The sequence below is a fragment of the Podarcis filfolensis genome, assembly GCF_964270895.1.
Source record: "Podarcis filfolensis genome assembly, chromosome: 2".
In the NCBI taxonomy this organism is placed as follows: Eukaryota; Metazoa; Chordata; class Lepidosauria; order Squamata; family Lacertidae; genus Podarcis; species Podarcis filfolensis.
The window spans coordinates 44,262,413-44,278,957 of record NC_139605.1 but is presented as its reverse complement, the minus strand read 5'-3'; the positions used below and the strand labels follow the sequence as shown (position 1 = coordinate 44,278,957).

The following is a 16,545-nucleotide window of genomic DNA, read 5'->3' as shown; positions in this document are numbered from 1 at the left end:
TCTGCCGTCACTGACATCCTCTTTAGGCTCCAGGGAAGGTATGGTTCTATTTACTTACCATATTGCCCCAAATATAACCCTCTTTTCCCCCAAATTCCGACCATGAAAAGTTAAAGGGTGGCTTATATTCGTGACCTTATGGTATGCAGCCAGGAGCGTGGGGCAAACAGCACCAGGAGCATGGCAAAACAGCGCCTGCCCTGTGCGTAGTCCCCCGTCCTCTCCCCCAGGTCAGGAAGGGAGTGAGTGAGGAAGAGGAAGGGCCACCGGCAACACAACATGGCTCCCACCCCCCCAGCCAGGAGCAGCGAGGAATGGAGCGGCTTATGTTCGGGTATTTTTCCTTCCCCCCCCCTCCAATTTTAAAGGTGTGGCTTTATATTCAGGCCAATCTGCTATTTCTCAGCACTGTGCATATGTGCGGTCATGTACAAGTATAACGCACGTAAGTAAGGGGATGCTTGTATTCAGGTTACATCTTCATCAACTTGAATGAAACAGTTAATTTCAGAAGACATCCTGGCTTTTTAAAGATGCTGAGCCTGTCAGATGAATGTCTTACACCATCTTCAATTATGTCTTCTCCTTAGCTTCTTCCCCCAATTTCATAATTGTATATTCCCTGGGTAAGTGTGGCATCAGATGTTTGTATAGCATATGTTAAAGATTTATATTAAAGTGTTAAAGCAAACGAAAAGGAACACAGATGCAAGAATCTAGGGTTGCATTCAATGTTAGTCCACATACAGTACCTCCATTGAAGTTAATGGGCACGACTAACTCAGATCCATTAATTTCAATGGGTCTACTCAATGTTAGTTGGCTACAATCCCAAGAGTCACATTTTTGTGTTAAAGTACAGATACATCTGGTTTTTGAAGACGGTACCCAATTATCAAACCTTCATAAAAGCTTTCAACAGCTCTCCTAAGCTGGACTCCCTTTTCAAAAGGTGAACTGCCACCAAGAAGATATCAGGACAGACCAGAACATTTGTCTTTGAAGTTTTATTACAAAAATATATCTGCAAACATACAAAATTTTCAATGAAAAATGCTTATTCTTAAACATTTATGCAATAACTTAATATTTGCCAATATAATAAGATGGCACAAATTACATACCCATATACTGAAATGTTAATGAAGCATTATGGTGACAGTTTTAAAAGTTGCTCAAATGCTAGTGGGCACAATCCAGGCCACCACAGGTGCAGTGCCAGTATGTAGAGGATTCCAACAAGTTCAATATATATCAGCTCCCAATACCCCCACCTATATATGTGCGTAGAAGGATGAATAACTTCAACCAAGCAGTCAAGGACTACGAATATGAATGAGACGCGCGTACAAAAGTTCCATTCCTCTTCCTATCGGTCTCTTGTACTTCCTATGTGCCCACAAAAAATGGGGAAACAGGGCTCTATTGATCCTCTGGGAATCATTCAGGTATGAATGCTGTGCCTGTGGAACAGGACCATGCCCATTGTTTTCCTAAAGTAATCACTTAAAATCCAAAAGATCGGAAGCACCTCAAACTCTTGATATGCATGCGAGTGCAAATTAAAGCGCTAAACCCAAACACTGAGTGTAGTGTGCATTTTTAACAGAGAACCACCATGTGCCCACAATGTTAAATTGGTACAAAAACAAACCACAGGGGGAATATTATTGCAAATGTTTCCCACTTAAAGTGAAGATATTGCACCTTTAACATGTTCACAAAAGATGTCCAAAACTGAGGTGAAATATATATTGCACACATTCCTCTTTTTAAAGATATGCTTAAGAAGCAACTCATGTAAGCCAACAAGAGGTGGCTGGGTTTTTGTGTCAGACCACTCCACATTAAATATATTTCCTGGAAAGTTCCACACTAATTATACCCATGCCTAAACATGGCATTGGTGGAATGCCCTAAATTCAAGCAAAAGAGAACTACGGGGGGGGGGGGGGGAGATACCATTTAGTATGCCTGAAACATGATTATACTCTCTGGCTTAGATACAAAGTTCCAGGGAGTGAAATGTCACTCTCAGAAGATGGAAATGTGGAAGCTGTTTCCACCAACTCTTCCTTTCTACCAAAACTACTCTGGAGGGCTAAGGAACCTTCCAGAAAACTGAAGTGGCATGGGGAAGGCAAGGAGGAAGTGGGGATCTGCAAGATCACCTTCCCCCTTTCCTTCAGCAACATTTGTCTCTTCCACAGAATGAGCTTTTCTATTCATGGAAGAAACGTTGAATCCAACCCCATGTCAGAATAAGACATGCTTTTACTTGTCATGCTGTCATATTGTGCCTTAGCTCTTAGCAGACTGTTTACATTTTGCTGGGTGTGTCACAAATACAGAGTTGCTAGGCACATTTTTAACAAAACATTGTTAATGCAACAGAACAAAAGAGCAATGAGTTCTTATTGAGTAAGCTGCTTGTTTTAAAGCCACTTTTGGATGGACAAATATTAAGCAATTTTTAATAAAATGCTGCATATAGGCAACGAAAAAATACATGCTTAAGATACTGAATATTGATTTTAGGACGGTCTAAAATCATACGTTTGCTTGTGGGAAATAAAACCTTGCTAAAATATAAGCTTGAAAAGAATGGCCCAAGTCGGTTAGCTATGTACTTGTTACTGTTGCATGCAAGCAAGAATAAAATGTTTCATTATAATTCTAAACTTCTACAAGAGATTAAAAGACCAAATCGCACTGAGAACAGACCTATTGTAATCATTCAACTTAAGGAAGTTAATTCCATTAATTTCAATAGGTTTACTCTGAGTATGATTACTGTTGGATATGACCATATGTAATCAGGCTAAAGCTGTCCAGTGATTTCTGCATTTTGTAAGCATCTGTGATTTTCACCTTGCAGCTGAGTTTTGTTTTTCAAAGCAATTCTTAAAATGTTTGGTTTTGTTTCGTTTGTTAACTTCTCATGCTACAATAAGCAGTAAAAGCAGAATGCTGCTTTGTATTGCCTAGCTTGCCTGTGACCTCCCAGCTTGAGCCTGCTACATACACAAATGTTGTTAACGACGTTTTGTAAGATCCTAGGTTAATGCAAATCTGCTGACAAAAAATAAATAAATTCAACTTTCTTCTAGCTAAGGGAATTCTCTTTGGAAGCAGAGAACTATTTATTGATGCTGCACATACTTCTATCAGTTGAAAACTCTGACCTGCTAAGCTACCAGATGAGGTTTCTAGGGAATTATAATGCAAAATAGTAAACAGGAGGACAAAGTATACTGGTGACAAATATTCTTTGAAACAGTGATGCTGTCTGAAGCAAAACTCTCTCTCACTAACCCCTTGAAGTCACAAAACCGTAATGGTACATTCAATATAAGGGAACCCTTTATAGCAGGGGTAGCCAACGTGTCCCCCAGATGTTGGATTACTATTCCCCTCAGCCCTACCCAGTATGGTCAGTGGTCAGGGAGTTGCAGTTCAACATCTGGAGAGAACCACACTGGCTACTTCCGTTTCATTTCCACAGATATTTGGATACAATGCTTACTTTGACCACTGTGACCAAGTTCAGCTCAATATCATTATTCCTCCAATATTATGCTTATGGCTAAGAAGGTTTTCTTCTTTCCATACACAATAATTAAGGACTGTTCTTGAGTCTTTATTATCTACAAACACAGCATTATATAAATTTGGTTCAGGGGGTTTGGTTAATACAGCCACTTAAAATAAACTGAAAAGTACTGCAGTGGCTTGATTTCTGCCCCGCCCCCCGGAAAAAGCTTCATACAGAATATTTCTGTTTAAATAAGCAAGCATGTTTTTCTTGGTGCACATACATGGGTGTGCTATCAAAGGTCCAGCATTTAAATAGAGCTCTCATGTTTCCTTTAAGAAAAAAAAAAGGTCTAGAAAGCCTGAAAAGAAGCATTTGAGTTTTACCATTAAAGCCAAAACATTAGTCGAATATGCATATCACTACTAACATATTTCCCTGAATTCTGCACATATATCTGATATAAAATACTATGTTTGCAACTAGAAACACTGAGTTCAAAGGCCGAAGAGGTTCTCTCAAAAGGCAGATTTTGCTAAACATAAAAACACCTACTTAAAATCACTCAAAATGAAGTTCATATTTTGATTTTTTTAAAATCCAACACGCTATATATCAAAACACTGATTTGTGGTGGAATCATAATTAAAGCTTGGTAGATGAATTACAGATAGTATCTGCACCTTGAAGGGATCATCGTTACATTTAAATTTTAAGAGCAACAGGTACATTCTAATTCAGGACCTTTTCCATTGCAAACTCTACCAAAAGAAGGGGGTTTTATAAGATCCTGGCTGTGCTTTTTATCAAGCCCTACTCATTTCAATGGCTTGCACAGGAAACTGATTGTAACACATGGATCCTCCATTCCAGCAATGCTTTGACAAATAAGAAGTGTGTTGATCGGTTAAAAGGATTACAAAATTACCTTTCACAATATAAAACAAAGACCTTCTACTAAAAAACAAAAACCACCCCATCCTTTTAATATTAGTATTGCTTGAACATATTGAGATTTATGTTACACTAGAGTATTGCTAGCTACTATCACATGCCATAATGAAATAAATACAAGTCAAGGAGAGACCGATAGCAGCATATAAAACTACAAGGAGATCAGAGCAACTTCCTTTGGGAAGAAGTTTGATCTTTACAGTGGTAATGAAATCTTAACCTTCTATGAGAACTCACAAAAACCTGCAAATGGAGGGAAAATATGGGGAGAAGAGCAGACTGCACTTGTTGTTTATGTCCCCATTTTTAAACACCAAAAACGAAATTATACACACTTCTCTGGGTTCCTTCCCATCTATGCTACAGGCAAAGCTCCAAAATTTGCAGTAAGCCTGGAAAGGACATTAAGGTGACCACAATGATGTTCCATCCATTTCTGTTTAAAAATTATTTGCTTGAAAATAGTATCATTAACAAAATATAAGAACACTGCAAGTATTGTTAAAGGGGTATTTCATAATCCACCTTCATTTTGCCTTAGTAAAACATAGGGATGCATAAGCCAGCACTGCATATTAAGGGAGTCAGTTTGATGGTCAATACCATGCTGAGTCCATCCAGCTCTAAGGCTAAAAAAACCCCAGCATTTTTACAATGCTTTCCACTGTTTCCTTGCAAACTCTAAAATAATCTTCTGCATTCCGTCCACAGCTCTTTAAATCAGAAGTTAGCTTCACAACTTGTTATCTTTACTCAGCTGCCAAAGATGGCTTAGGCCACATTCACCCTAATTATTTAGATGTATGTACCAGATGAAGAAAAATCAAAACAGTTTTTCATATTACTCTAAACCCACTCAAAAATAATGTGCTGTTAAACATGAAGACCATTTTCCGCATACAGAAATAAAAGCCTGCTGGTGATTGGTCACAGTGAAACCTAGATCACTTCTGAGAACATTAGTTATGCAATTTTAAGGGACAAGGTCTCCTTACTTTAACAAAACTTAAAACTTCAACTAAAAACAACCTTTAAAAATATTAACAGTTTCACAGAAGAGGCATAATTGTTTCTGAAACAATTAGGTGGTAAGTTGAACTGTATTTACTTCAGTTATAGTTTGATGCTGTCCGTATTCTTGGTCAAGACTTGTAAATAAACTTCATGAAGCGTACTAAGAAAATTCGCATCGTTCTGAAGGAAAGAGAGGGGGGAACCATAATTAAACCAACGACAGAAATAATTCATTACTTTTTCCTACCCAATTCATTATTCTACACCTATTAACAAAACCTGTAAGTTTAGGAGTTGGGTAGGAGGCATGAAGGAGGAAGTTTAATAAAGCTATACAGTGGTACCTAGGGTTACATATGCTTCAGGTTACATACGCTTCAGGTTACAGACTCCGCTAACCCAGAAATAGTACCTTGGGTTAAGAACTTTGCTTCAGGATGAGAACAGAAATCATGCTCCGGTGGTGCGGCGGCAGCAGGAGGCCCCATTAGCTAAAGTGGTGTTTCAGGTTAAGAACAGTTTCAGGTTAAGAACGGACCTCCGGAACGAATTAAGTACTTAACCCAAGGTACCACTGTACTATCAATGATATATAGCTCAGAAATATCACTGAGCATATACAGTGGTATCTCTGTCCTGACCTTATGGGATAAATGTAACTGCCCAATTCAGTGCTCAAGGCTATTCCAGTGTAACTTGGTAACGCTATCAAAATTAATTTGGGCTGTTTAGATTGTTTTCAACCTGAGGAAGCAGTATGGATTTTAAAATGAATTCTTTCTACATTAAAGCCGGATCAATCTTATTTACAAGGGTACACTACTTGAAACCTTTTAGAAGGGTGCTTGCAAAGCAACTAAGATAAGAAAAGGTAAAGTGAATGCGGAAGTACAGAGAAACAAAGAGAAGTGACGAAAACTAGTGACAGGGGAGTATTATGAACTAACAAATCCATGTTAAGTCTCAAAGTGAAAGCTAATGAGGGAAACCTGCATAAGTGAATGCAACAGTACAAGAAGAATCTGAATTAGTACAGCAAGCACACTCTTAAAGACAAGAAGGCTCATTTGTTTTGGATGATAACTAAGAACCAGACAGGAATGAAATAAAAAGTCAGCATCTGCATATGTAGGATTTTACCTGCCTTGAGGTTTGGATCACTATACATTTCCATTTAGTCTCTTCCTGCATTTTAGGTATAGCCTGGGTTGAGTTAGGCAGGGCATTTTCACTATCTGACCTCCATGGACCAGCTGAGCTGGCATCATCATCATAATTGCCCAGGCCTCTACAAATCTACCTATACGCATGGCCTGGGACTTTCAGTGTTCCCATCATGTGAATTTGCATCTCAAATTAAACATCATCAACAACAAACATCCTGCCAGTTATTCGTATTTCTGGTTCTTCATTGAAAAAAGATACCTTTGTGTCCTAGGTGGGCAATTCTAAGCCAATATATTCATGAAAATTAGCCAAACATAAAAGATGTGACCATTCGGTATTTTATGGCCTTATTCTAATGGGAATGTGAACCTAAAGTGCCATTTAGAAGGGTGAGGGCCTTTTGTAATGCCCCAACACAGGAATCACCTCCCAGAAAAGGCTCGCCTCTCACCTATTTTAATATCTTTCCATAGTAAAAAAAATCCTCTCTTATTCTCTTAAGAATCAGCTATATTAATTCATTTATATCTACATTTAATGGAAACTTGGAACATGGTTTTAGTGAGGATGTGTAGTGGCTCTCCATTACCGTTTTATTACTTGACTTTTAGCCTCTGCTCCAGCTGTTTTGTTTTACAGGGATTCTGTGCTGTCATTTGACTGGTGTTTTATTTGGACTGGTGTTTTAAATTGTTTTATTCATTCATCACTTAAAGAACTCTAGTTATAATAAATGTAACAATCAGATGAGCTATGCATTTTGGATCTACATATAGCTCATGGAACATTGTAGCACTATTTTTTAAAACTCCTCCACTGAAGGGAAGCGGAGTTTAATAATAATATTATCGACTGTTAACCAGTTCGGACATACACAAAGCAGAGAGCTGACTAAAGGTCAGAAACAGCATTTGTGAAGGTTTAAGACAACACAAAGCACATTCTCAAGATCACTGAAAGTGCGGCATGATTTTAATTACAAAGTAAAATTGCTGACAGTTGACCTCTGTTCAAAGGGGCTCTTCTCCCCTCCATTCACAGTCAGCAAGTCTCTTTGTTTCACTTGCGGTTCTGACAGGGGAAAAGAAACAGCAGGTTGTGCAGAAAAAAAACTACAAAGAAACAAAACAGAGGCCACAAAGCTGATTATGTGACCCGAGTACAGGCCCATTTTATTCCTAACAATTCTATTACCAAAACACTAATTTCTGTGTCCTGTTATTTTTAGATCTGTACTCTGTATGCAAGACTTACTGATATCAGTATAGAAAGAACTAGAGAGCCCTGATGTAGCACAAAGGTTTGTGACCCTGGCGATGACAAAAAGGGCAAAACAATCCTCTTAATGTAAGCCTGTCCTAGGTGCAAGATCTCTCTTTGTGATTCACTGGATTTATTGGCACACTTACAAAGCAGCCTTGCAGCTGAAGCCAATACATAACTAAAAAAACAATTTTTCAAGCCAGCCAGTGTGCTTTTGCTGACTAAATACGAGCGTCAATGAATTCTCAAATATTTCATAACAGAATAAACTGAGAATGGCCAAGCCACTTGGAACTTCTAATGAACAAACTCCTGTGGTAAAGCAGGTTGATTTGTGATCTCCAACTACACCTTTGTAACCTATTTTGCTAAAGGTTTTCATGTATAAAGTCAAACATCTTCCATCTTTATTTTTCCCATCCTTCTGAACTTACAGATTAGATTCACTCAAAAGAAGTGAACAAAGGGAAGGTTGAGCAGTTCTTTAAAATGCAGACAGCACACATTTCTTCCTCTGATTGTGAACAATTTGGACAGTTCAAAAATCAGAACCCTCTACGTGCCCAACACATTTCAGGTGCCATGGCCACAGCAGACTTTTAAAACAAAATTTGCAACTTGGGAGGTCCTGATTATCCACTTTTCCCCTTCAGCAGTTATCATTTGGCTTAGAAACATGAACTCCAAATATTTCTGAATCAGTCCTGAAGCGCATACCTCTTGCCTCAAAATCCTTAGATAGTGAGTTACAGTCGTACCTCCTTTTGTGTCCGGGATCCGTTCAACAAAAGAGACCCTCGACAAGCGCAGCTCTGCACATGCGCAGAAGTGTGATTTAGTGCTTCTGCGCATGCACGAGCAGCAAACCCAGAAGTAACCCGGTACTTCTGGGTTTGCCATGGATGTTCAACGAAATGGACCCTAAACGGGGAGGACTCAAAATGAGTGTACTTGGAGAGTTGTCCTTGGTAGATGACATTTAAGTTAGCATACTTAATAATAAATTGTGTTATTTAACTGAATTAACAATTCTCATGTTTTTAAGGTTATCAGTATCATTACCACTTAAAATATTGGTAACAGTTCTCTAGTTGCTGCTTTTATTGCTAAATGATCTAACACACCTATCGGTGTTATTCCTCCTAACCTTCTTTATGGTACCCACTGATAATCAGCACTTTATTCTGAATCAAGAGTCCAAATGAGTCACTGACTGTACCTTTATTAGATATATTAAGGTTTCTTGAAGCTGAGATCTAGTAAGAACTGCCGGAGGTAATGTTGGAACATCTACTGCTCCAAGAGTGAGAGGAGAAGAGGAACCAACTTTGTTTTCGATGTCGGAGGACTTCATAGCTGACTGTTGGAACACACTAGGTGACAAGAGGACTGAAGGTGCCATTGTGGTTGTAGCTGCAGCGAACTGTGGGGAAGCAACCTGCAAAAACAAGAAATCAAATGAGATGGGGATGATTTCCCCCCTCATTTTTAAAGAACTATCTAGAGATATTAAAGCCTCTTCTGACATTACCTTTTTGGTACTGTTTGAAGCCCCAGTTAAAATAGCAGGAACCAGTGATGTAGCTCCTTGGCACACTGGCAAAAGAAGCGGCTGCTTCACTGGCTCTTATGTGACCTGGGCACTTCCAACATTACACAAGCTGCAGGGACTTGCATGCAGAAATGAAGTGGCTTAAGTTGAAAGGGCCTCACAAAAGCTATGGATGCTAAGAGTAACCACTGTGACCAACCTGGATCACAACGCCGGTCAGGAAATAATTAATAAACCCAAATTTTTATTCTGGCATACTGATGTGGTAGCTCAAAGAGAACTCTGTAGCAATTTACATTAATATGGATAGCAGTACAATTGTTGATGCCTTCTTGGACTCTTTGTACCAGCATATAAACTCGATCTTATAAAGAAATGAGAGATGACTAAGATGAGCTCTGGAAAAATTGGGCACTTTTATAGAGAGCAGGCAATTGCATTATTGTTTTATGAGCTACAAGGGAAAGGATTGTTGGCTAGGCATATTTCAATTTTTACAAGACCTGGAGGTCTCCAGAAGGAGTATACTAGTAAAGGAGAACTAAGTCATCCTAATTAATGGATAGGGATCAGGATTCAAGACACATTGGCCTGTCAGCCTGGATGGAACCAGGTTTTGTTGAGAATTGGCCTTTGCACAAATCCAGACAGGGAAAGACACTCTGGTGATGCAAGGATTTAAATACATACTTGGCTTGCCTTTGACAAAGCTTTGGGGTGTGAAAATGTTTCAAGCTCCTTGCTTTGCTGTGCAACCTACAATTTTAAAGAAAGAAATACGTAGTATCTGAACAATCCAGCATTCTTCTTACATTTCCCCCTTTAAAAAATGCATACACATACACGTGCTATTGCTTCATTTGTTAAATAAGATACCTAAGGTGACCTATTATAAGAGTTCGTAACCAAAATTGTCACGTTATGTACTGTACTGCTCCTCACCGCATGGTCGCTTGGAAATGTGAGACTTGGTCTTCCAGATTCAAGCACAGTTCTCTGACCATCTAGTCTCTACTGACATAATCAACAAATACTGTTTTGGCCGGATACAGAATTTCATCTGTATTGGACCAAAGTGTTCTGATCAATACATCACTTTTAAAGAAAAACACTGAAAACCCAACATTGTTAAAAAATAACTAACTGCCTAGCCAGAACAACGTTATAAAGCACCCCTTACAAGACTAGTATCCAATACAAACGTCCAATTCACCCATTGGCAAGAAAGAAATTGTGTTGGCACTTTCAGACTCAAATAACATAGTGTAATAACATGAGAACCGCTGCTAACAGCACTAACCTACCAATGTTTTTACAATCAACCTTATTGCTGAAGAAATCTACATATATTAACTTACTAGGAGCCGCAACCCCTGCTCATTTTGCTCGCCCAAGCCATGCACCTCAGTTCCCCCCGCACAGCTCGCCTAGGCAGCAGCCCAGGCAAGCCACAGAGGAACAGGCAGGACAAGCTAGGGCAGCTCCCCAGCAATTGTCCTGCTCTGCTGCCACTTCCCTCCCTGGCCTTCCATGCTGATGAGGCTGGAATAGCAAAAGCCATGAGAGGCGTTCAGTGGCAGCAGAGCAGGACAGCTGATGGGAAGCTGGTCTTCTGCAGCTCACCTGGGCTGCACTCCAACTGCTTGCTCCACCCACTTGCCTCCATACCTGGGCCTGCTTCTCTATTGTGAACAGCAGTGTGATAACACTCTAACCATTTTATTATACACTAGGAGAACTGACCTGAACAGGTGGAATTGCTTTACCAGTCAGGGCTTGTTTGGTGTGGGATTCTTTGAAACGATCTGGGGTCGCCAGCTGACTAGCGGCAGAAGAAGAGTTAGACGCTACTGGCGCTTTATTTGCCGACTGCTGCATAACATCATGTTGTGGGGTCAACCTGAGTTTTTGAAGGAGATCCGTATTTGCAAGCGGCATGTTCGAAGCGCTTTCTGTACTGGTTGCAGCCAAAGATGTTAAGAATTGGTTCTGACTGGGAGTGATGTTCTGCGGACCGTGGTTCATATCAGACGGCTGCTGATTCACAAGCGGAGACATTTGCTTGGCAGCCTGCTGCATAACTTGCAGCATGTTATTGTTTGTGCTGCCGCTCTGAAGCATTTGCACACAGGGAGCTTCTGTGGCCAGAGTGGAATTAAGGTTAGGGCTTAGCTGTACGGCATAGTTTGAAGCTTTGTTCACTTCAGGTTGTGGGGCAGAAGGTGAGGCAATCAGTAAGGGCGGCATACACTCCTGTGGCAATAAGGTACAAGAATTACTTTTGAAGCTTGAGCCATCCAGTTTCCCCAGAGGCTGATGGATCACTGTCGACTGCTCAAATGAAAAAGGAAGGAGCAAATTGTGCTCTCTGCATGAGGAGTCAGGCTTCTTGGTTCTCTCTGGATTAGAGTAGGAAACTGTACTGTGTTCCTTTGGAAATGACGTTCCAAATAACTCTTCCACTGTTAGGTGTTTTGGTATGGATGAGCACGGCTAGAAATAGAGAAAAAAAGAACAACCAGAAGCTCAGCTTAAAAGTCTCCAGTAAATTAGTGGTAGTGTGTAGAATTTAAAAGAGAACAGCTTGCTAAAAGTTGTAAAGCCATGCAAAAAACACATTACGGGCCATAGGTTTTATCAACAATATTTTTATACTTATGTGGCACAATATGCTTGTATATCACGATGAAACAATATACGCTAACAACCAATTCTTGGAATCCCAATTGTAAGAGTTTGTTTTCCTACTGCTTTTCATTGTCTTTAAAATTGCAAAGCATTTTAATCTGCAAATACCTTTAAGGAGAGAATATTTATCAGGAGACTTAAAAAAATGATGCAGCCGTAAACAGACTTGCCCCAAGAAGCTACTTATTTTCATACTCCTTCACCCATTCTGCACAGATATTGCCATCCTATCTCATGGCAGTCCAAATGATACTTCAAAGAATTATCAGTTTCGCCTCACAAATAAGTACTGGTAGTTCTAATTTGTAAAGATTGCAAACTATAATAGATAAGTGCAAAAAAGGAGTTTAAAGTAGAAGTAAGCTCTGCACATGGACATAGGAAGGAATGAGCTGCTAGAAGGCCAACAAAAGGGTATTGGGTTACTTTGCATGGCATGGTGTGTTACTGTACACAAGGCAGGGCTCCAGCATGGAGGAGAAATGGGGTTGTGTGTTATTACTGCAAGGATTTATTTGCTCCCTTTGCACAGAAGCAAATATTCATGGTGAGAAAATTAGCTCCCTGCCACTTTCAGAACTGCAAAACTCATTTATATCATAATTTTTTTGGAAGCCGTTTCATAATACAATATAATAAAAGACAAACGAATCTAAATGAAAAGAAAAAGAAATAGCAACGTCCTCTCTCAAATAGATCTTAGCCCTTGTCTCACAGAGAATGGGGTTGACCCTTCCAGTTATCTCCTGAGAGATTCCCTTTCTTCCCTTCCCTGCCTCTCACACAGGGTCCTTCACCAGCCACCCATTACCTTCCATGTTTGTATAATCCCAATAATGGCCCAGAATAGAAGACACCAAAAAGGAAGGAAGGGAGGGAGAGAAGAGAATAATAAATGGAAAAAATGTGGTGGAGAAAGAGAAATAAAAAGGATGGGAAAAACTCCTGTGATCTAGAAGAGTAACATTTTAGAATCTTACAGCACTGATTCACTTTAATCTTCAATTCCATACTAATAATTGGGACTATGCACCCCAAACCCCATTAAGAGCCAAAAAGGCAGATAAGACTACTTCTGATCAACTGCATCAATTTAAAAATCGAAACATCCAACATCCAACTTGTAGATCTGTGAAAAACCCTCAGTGGCTTCAGTAAGACAAAATGGCCCTAAAACCCCATTTCTAGGAGACTCTCCAAGATTAAATTGTGCACCACTCCTTTTCCTCCATTAGATGGCACTATTAGCAGGCACAAGACCTGCAAGACCTGCTCATCTTATTTCTTGCAACCAATTTTCTGTATTAGTATACAGTATCTCTCCTGGCTATCTGTCTCACTTCTTAGCCAAAGCTCCTGTTTAGTTGACTAATAAGCCTTACGATGTCCGATGAGGGCCAAAAGCTGGCCTAGGTGGTCAGACTTCCCTACTGTTGCTGTCAAAGCAACCTATAGAAGGGGCAGAATCCAATGAGCGCTGCCCCATGTTTAGACATACAACAGAGTTGTGAACGCTGCACTCACGGTTCTCACATTCTTCTTTCTAAGCTTAAAGCACCATGGAAAAGAAAAGTTCCAGTCTAGCCTGTTTCTCTTGTGTTAGGAACTCTTGTTGTTTTTAAAGCAGCAGGGGAAGCTTGAGATCACGCCACCTGAGGCGGCCCCAACAAATATAATATGTGATTATTCAGCAGGTGGACTTCAACACAGAGGTCATCTATACCTTTAAAATGAAGACCCAGGGGTTGTTTCCAATGCTGTCCCTTCTGTACACAAAAGGCTCTTTGATCCAGCAGAAGAGGGAGGGGGTTGGGGGTTTCTGTTTGTTTTGTTTTTGGCAAGTGATTTTCCATGTTGTTCTGGAGGGTCTCCAGAGGGAAGGGGGAAATCAGTGAAAATTATTTCCCACCCCCTTCTGTTTATAGAAGCCTCTGCTGGATCCAAACAGCTGCCTATGAACAGCACTGAATGCAATCTACAGAACACCATGTTCTGGTTAGAAGGACCTATAAACTCATAATGGTTGTTTCTAACTGGTGGCTCTGCACTGATGTTAAGCACTTCCACTTGCACAAAACATGGCCCCCGATTTTACTGATCCCTCCTACCCAGGACAAGTCCCCTATGCCCCTCAAAAGAGGACCCTCTGAAACACTATGGGATATAGCACAGAGGGCGTCAATTGTTGGGGGGAATTGGTGAAAATGGGGTGCCTTGGCTCTCAATACTACCATTGGATACAACCAGTGCTTTTTTCCTTTAAAAATGTTAAGGAGTACTCTCATTTTGACTCAAGAAAAACACCATTTTATAGTTAAAATCAGGAAAAATAAATATAGTGAATGGATAAAAGGACAAAGATTCACAAAATGTTTAGCGGTATGCGCCCCCCTGCGTCCCCCCAGAAAAAAAGCACTGGATGCAACCCCATGATCCATTTATTATAAAGGTAACAAAACAGTACAGTAGTGTCACAGTGCTTTAAAATGAACATACATGGTCTTGCATTTGTAACATTGATGATCCATGCTCTGAAATCTCTGTATTTTCCGTCTTTGTGGGATTTGCACTTGGTTGTGTCCAACTAATGAGGTCACTCTTCTGATTCTAGAAAATAAAATGCATTATTGTTTTTAATTCCCACTCAGACGTGTTCATTTTCCGCAGCCCTCTATAAACCTCCCAGGAAGATCTTTTCCTCGCCTGCTCTTCTTCTCTCTGAACTTTATGCTTTTCACAACATACTATCTATTCAATATTGTGGTTATCGCATTGCACAATCCTATGATAGTTCTGCCAGTGTCATGCTAAAGGCACAACTTGATCAGAAGCTGATTAAACATCATGGCCAGCATCTCCCAGCTTCAACCCAAACAGTTCTCCCAGCTGTTGTCAGCTAGACACGAATGCATGACTCAGGCCATTTGGGTCACCCAAATGAATGGAGAAGATACAGAATGTCTACGCAACAGAGTTTTTAAACATCTCTTACAGCTATACAACCGGGTGCACGTCCTCTAAAAGGGTAGATGTGCTTACACTTGTGAAAATACACACCAAGGTGTACACGGAACAATTATAAAATTAGCTACAACAGTCATGAGTCCAGCATGTTTCCAGGCATTAGGCAAATGTACTAACAGCACTAAAATAAAGTGATGATTCAGCTTCATGGTTCAAGAGACCTGCCAGTTTAAATCTTTTGAGTGTGCCATTTATGATGCAGTCAACAGAGCTGAAGTTGACAGTCTTTGCTGCTGTTGGAGAAAAAATTCAGTCGATATATTACCTTACGCAAAGTTTTTCCCCAAGTATAAGCTTCAAGCTTCATGAGCTGACCATCAACACAAGGAAGTTAAGCCGACTGTAGCAAGCTGCAAACATGGCCAGCAATGGAAACCTGCCACATCACTACAACTTTGCATAAATATGTAAAGATTTACTTTATCTTACAGATTTAAAATTCATAAAATAGATTGACAATACCCTGTCTGCCGTGTCTCTGCCTCCCCCCCCCCCCCCAATTTCCTGCACTTTTAGTGTGGCTAACATTTTGGTAAGGAATTTAAGCCCAATTTCATTGTTTATAAACGCGATCCCAAAGTATCGTTGCTTGTTTAAGGCCAGGTTACAAAAAGTGTTATAATCTTTCTGAAGAGGGAGGGGGAAAGTTAGCTATTTAAAAAAAAGAATCCACCCACTAACCAAACTCATTCATTTTCACATACGGAATGGATGCAGAGAGTACATGAAAGATTAAGCTGGTTTAGAATCCTATATTAAATCACTCAGGCAGTTACAAAGCTCTTTTCTCACTCCTGGCTACCCATTCTCATGCCGACTCTCTGCCCATCACATGTGGGCTGCACAGCAGGATTATTTTATGATCCATCTGGACTGTACTAGGCAGATTTTTCTATAAAATGCAAATTCATCTATAATTATTATAGACTCAAGATAATTGGCAAGGAATTAGTAAGAGGAATGACATAAAAACATACACATGCTTGAAAAAGCATGCAATTAGGAGCAATAATGTGTAAGACACATGACACAGCAACAAAAAGAACCCACAACAACATAAAACACTAATTCAATTTATACCAGGAGTTTATTTCTAAAGCTTCCCTCTCATTTCTTTCATTAAACAGGTACTTTACAGATCTGCATATTTAGAAGCATCACCTCTGAAAACCAAATTGGATAGCTGTGGTTTAGGGCACATTTCAATAGCTGGAGGAGTTATGCAAAGTATGTGCAAGAATGTGGAGTCAGAGTCCCTGCCTCCCACAGATGGAGGAGGCAGCATTATAATGAATTCAACCTGCCCTTGAGTGTACAGAATGGTGTATACATTTAATCAAGTGATTCA

The 16,545-nt window shown here is 39.9% G+C and overlaps 1 protein-coding gene across 4 annotated transcripts in view; it reads right to left on the bottom strand.

The window, feature by feature from the left end:
* Window positions 1–992: 992 nt before the first annotated feature.
* The window catches only part of DCP1A (decapping mRNA 1A), a 39,566-nt gene continuing 24,013 nt past the window's right edge, over window positions 993–16,545 (bottom strand). Inside the window, exons 6-10 of one of the 4 annotated variants that reach the window (XR_014545356.1) lie at window positions 14,670–14,780; window positions 11,229–11,978; window positions 10,185–10,241; window positions 6,665–9,371; window positions 993–6,283 (exon numbers count right to left, since the gene is read on the bottom strand). Coding sequence is in view for 2 of the 4 variants with exons in the window: in XM_083603073.1 (XP_083459199.1) it covers window positions 5,603–5,683; window positions 9,153–9,371; window positions 10,176–10,241; window positions 11,229–11,978; window positions 14,670–14,780 (1,227 nt within the window). In the remaining 2 variants the exon portion in view is untranslated. Of the gene's footprint in view, window positions 6,284–6,664; window positions 9,372–10,175; window positions 10,242–11,228; window positions 11,979–14,669; window positions 14,781–16,545 lie in introns of all 4 variants that reach the window. The other 3 variants (XR_014545357.1, XM_083603073.1, XM_083603074.1) reach the window with 3 other exon arrangements.